Source organism: Austrofundulus limnaeus, unplaced genomic scaffold (assembly GCF_001266775.1).
Source record: "Austrofundulus limnaeus strain Quisiro unplaced genomic scaffold, Austrofundulus_limnaeus-1.0 Scaffold664, whole genome shotgun sequence".
Classification (NCBI taxonomy): Eukaryota; Metazoa; Chordata; class Actinopteri; order Cyprinodontiformes; family Rivulidae; genus Austrofundulus; species Austrofundulus limnaeus.
The window spans coordinates 150,231-152,034 of NW_013953066.1; the positions used below are offsets into that span (position 1 = coordinate 150,231).

At 45.0% G+C, this 1,804-nt stretch overlaps 1 protein-coding gene across 1 annotated transcript in view; it reads right to left on the reverse strand.

Moving 5' to 3' along the window:
• LOC106531664 (excitatory amino acid transporter 1) overlaps positions 1–1,065 on the reverse strand; it is a gene marked incomplete at its 5' end in the record, with an annotated part of 6,340 nt that extends 5,275 nt beyond the window's left edge. Inside the window, 3 exon segments of the mRNA XM_014027567.1 lie at positions 106–148; positions 227–431; positions 928–1,065. Coding sequence (XP_013883021.1) covers positions 106–148; positions 227–431; positions 928–1,065 — 386 coding nt within the window.
• Between the last annotated feature and the right edge of the window lie 739 nt (positions 1,066–1,804).

Consider the following 1,804-nt stretch of genomic DNA (forward strand, 5'->3'; position numbering starts at 1 on the left):
TTGATTGATTGATTGATTGATTGATTGATTGATTGATTGATTGATTGATTGATTGATTGATTGATTGATTGATTGATTGATTGATTGATTGAAGGTAAGGCTCACCTGCTGCGTGCATGCCTGCACCAGGTTTGGTGGGAACATGTTTCTGAAATGAGGGAACAGATTTAGAGATGAGCTCCGATGGTTAAAGTCACATTTAAAAAAAGGTTTTTATGTTTCAGACCTGATCAGGTCTAAGAAGGCATCGGCAGGGCTGACTTGTTCGATGGTCCTCTGCTTCCCAAACTCTTCCTTGGATCCTTTTCCTGGGTGGATGATGAGGACGATGATGATCCCGACGAAGACTGCGATAACGGTGGTGGTCATGTAGTAAATCACAGCTCTCACACCCATCTTTCCTGAAGCTTTGCTGTCCAACGCTGCCATCCCTGATGAAGAGAAAGGTTTATTTACATGAGTACCTAAGATCAGTGAGGCCATAAAAGTCAAACAGTAGATATGAATCAGTTCTGTGTTTTAAAGAAATCATTCAGTAATGATAAATGTTTTGTCAGTGGATATTATTGTCACAAAAGTGTTTCAAAGGAATGAAGGAGGCTGAAAATAAGCTGACTGCAGGACGTTAAAGAATTTACTGCCACTGACAGGCTCAACGTGGGAGTTCAGTGTTTCAGCTTATCTTGATGGAAATTTTTCTTTGGAAGGAGATTTATTTAAGTACAATTAGAGTCAGAAACAGAATGTACAGGTCAGAGACATGAAGAACTTATCATCATAAAACTACTGGACTTCATTTCTTTATCAGGATAAATAAATCAGTTTATTAACAAATAAAGATTTCCTCTTTTTGTGCATTGTGACTAAAACATTCCACAGTTTGTTTGTTGTTGATTAAATAGTCAAATCTGTGATGATGAGTTTGACCTGTTATCAAACTGGAGACCAGCAGAGGCAGAACCAGCATCTGGAGCATCCTCATCAGAACCTCTCCTGGAAACGAGAAGTACTTCACCTCACGGTAGCTCATCTTGTATGGCCTCAGAGCGAAGCCCAGAATGATCCCTGCGGACAAAACAGAACCTGACTGAAGGACTTCTAAAACCCACCTACAAGACCAGCTGAGACCCGCCTACAACAGGACTGAAACCCACCTACAACAGGACTGAGACCCACCTACAACAGGACTGAGACCCACCTACAACAGGACTGAAACCCACCTACAACAGGACTAAGACCCACCTACAACAGGACTGAGACCCACCTACAACAGGACTGAGACCCACCTACTACAGGACTAAGACCCACTTACAACAGGACTAAGACGCACCTACAACAGGACTGAGACCCACCTACAACAGGACTGAGACCCACCTACACCAGGAGTAAGACCCACCTACAACAGGACTGAGACCCACCTACAACAGGACTGAGACCCACCTACAACAGGACTGAGACTCACCTACAACAGGACTGAGACCCACCTACACCAGGAGTAAGACCCACCTACAACAGGACTGAAACCCACCTACAACAGGACTGAGACCCACCTACAACAGGACTGAGACCCATCTACAACAGGACTGAGACCCACCTACAACAGGACTAAGACGCACCTACACCAGGACTAAGACCCACCTACAACAGGACGAAGACCCACCTACAACAGGACGAAGACCCACCTACAACAAGAGTAAGACCCACCTACACCAGGAGTAAGACCCACCTACAACAGGACGAAGACCCACCTACACCAGGAGTAAGACCCACCTACACCAGGACTAAGACCCACCTACAACAGGAC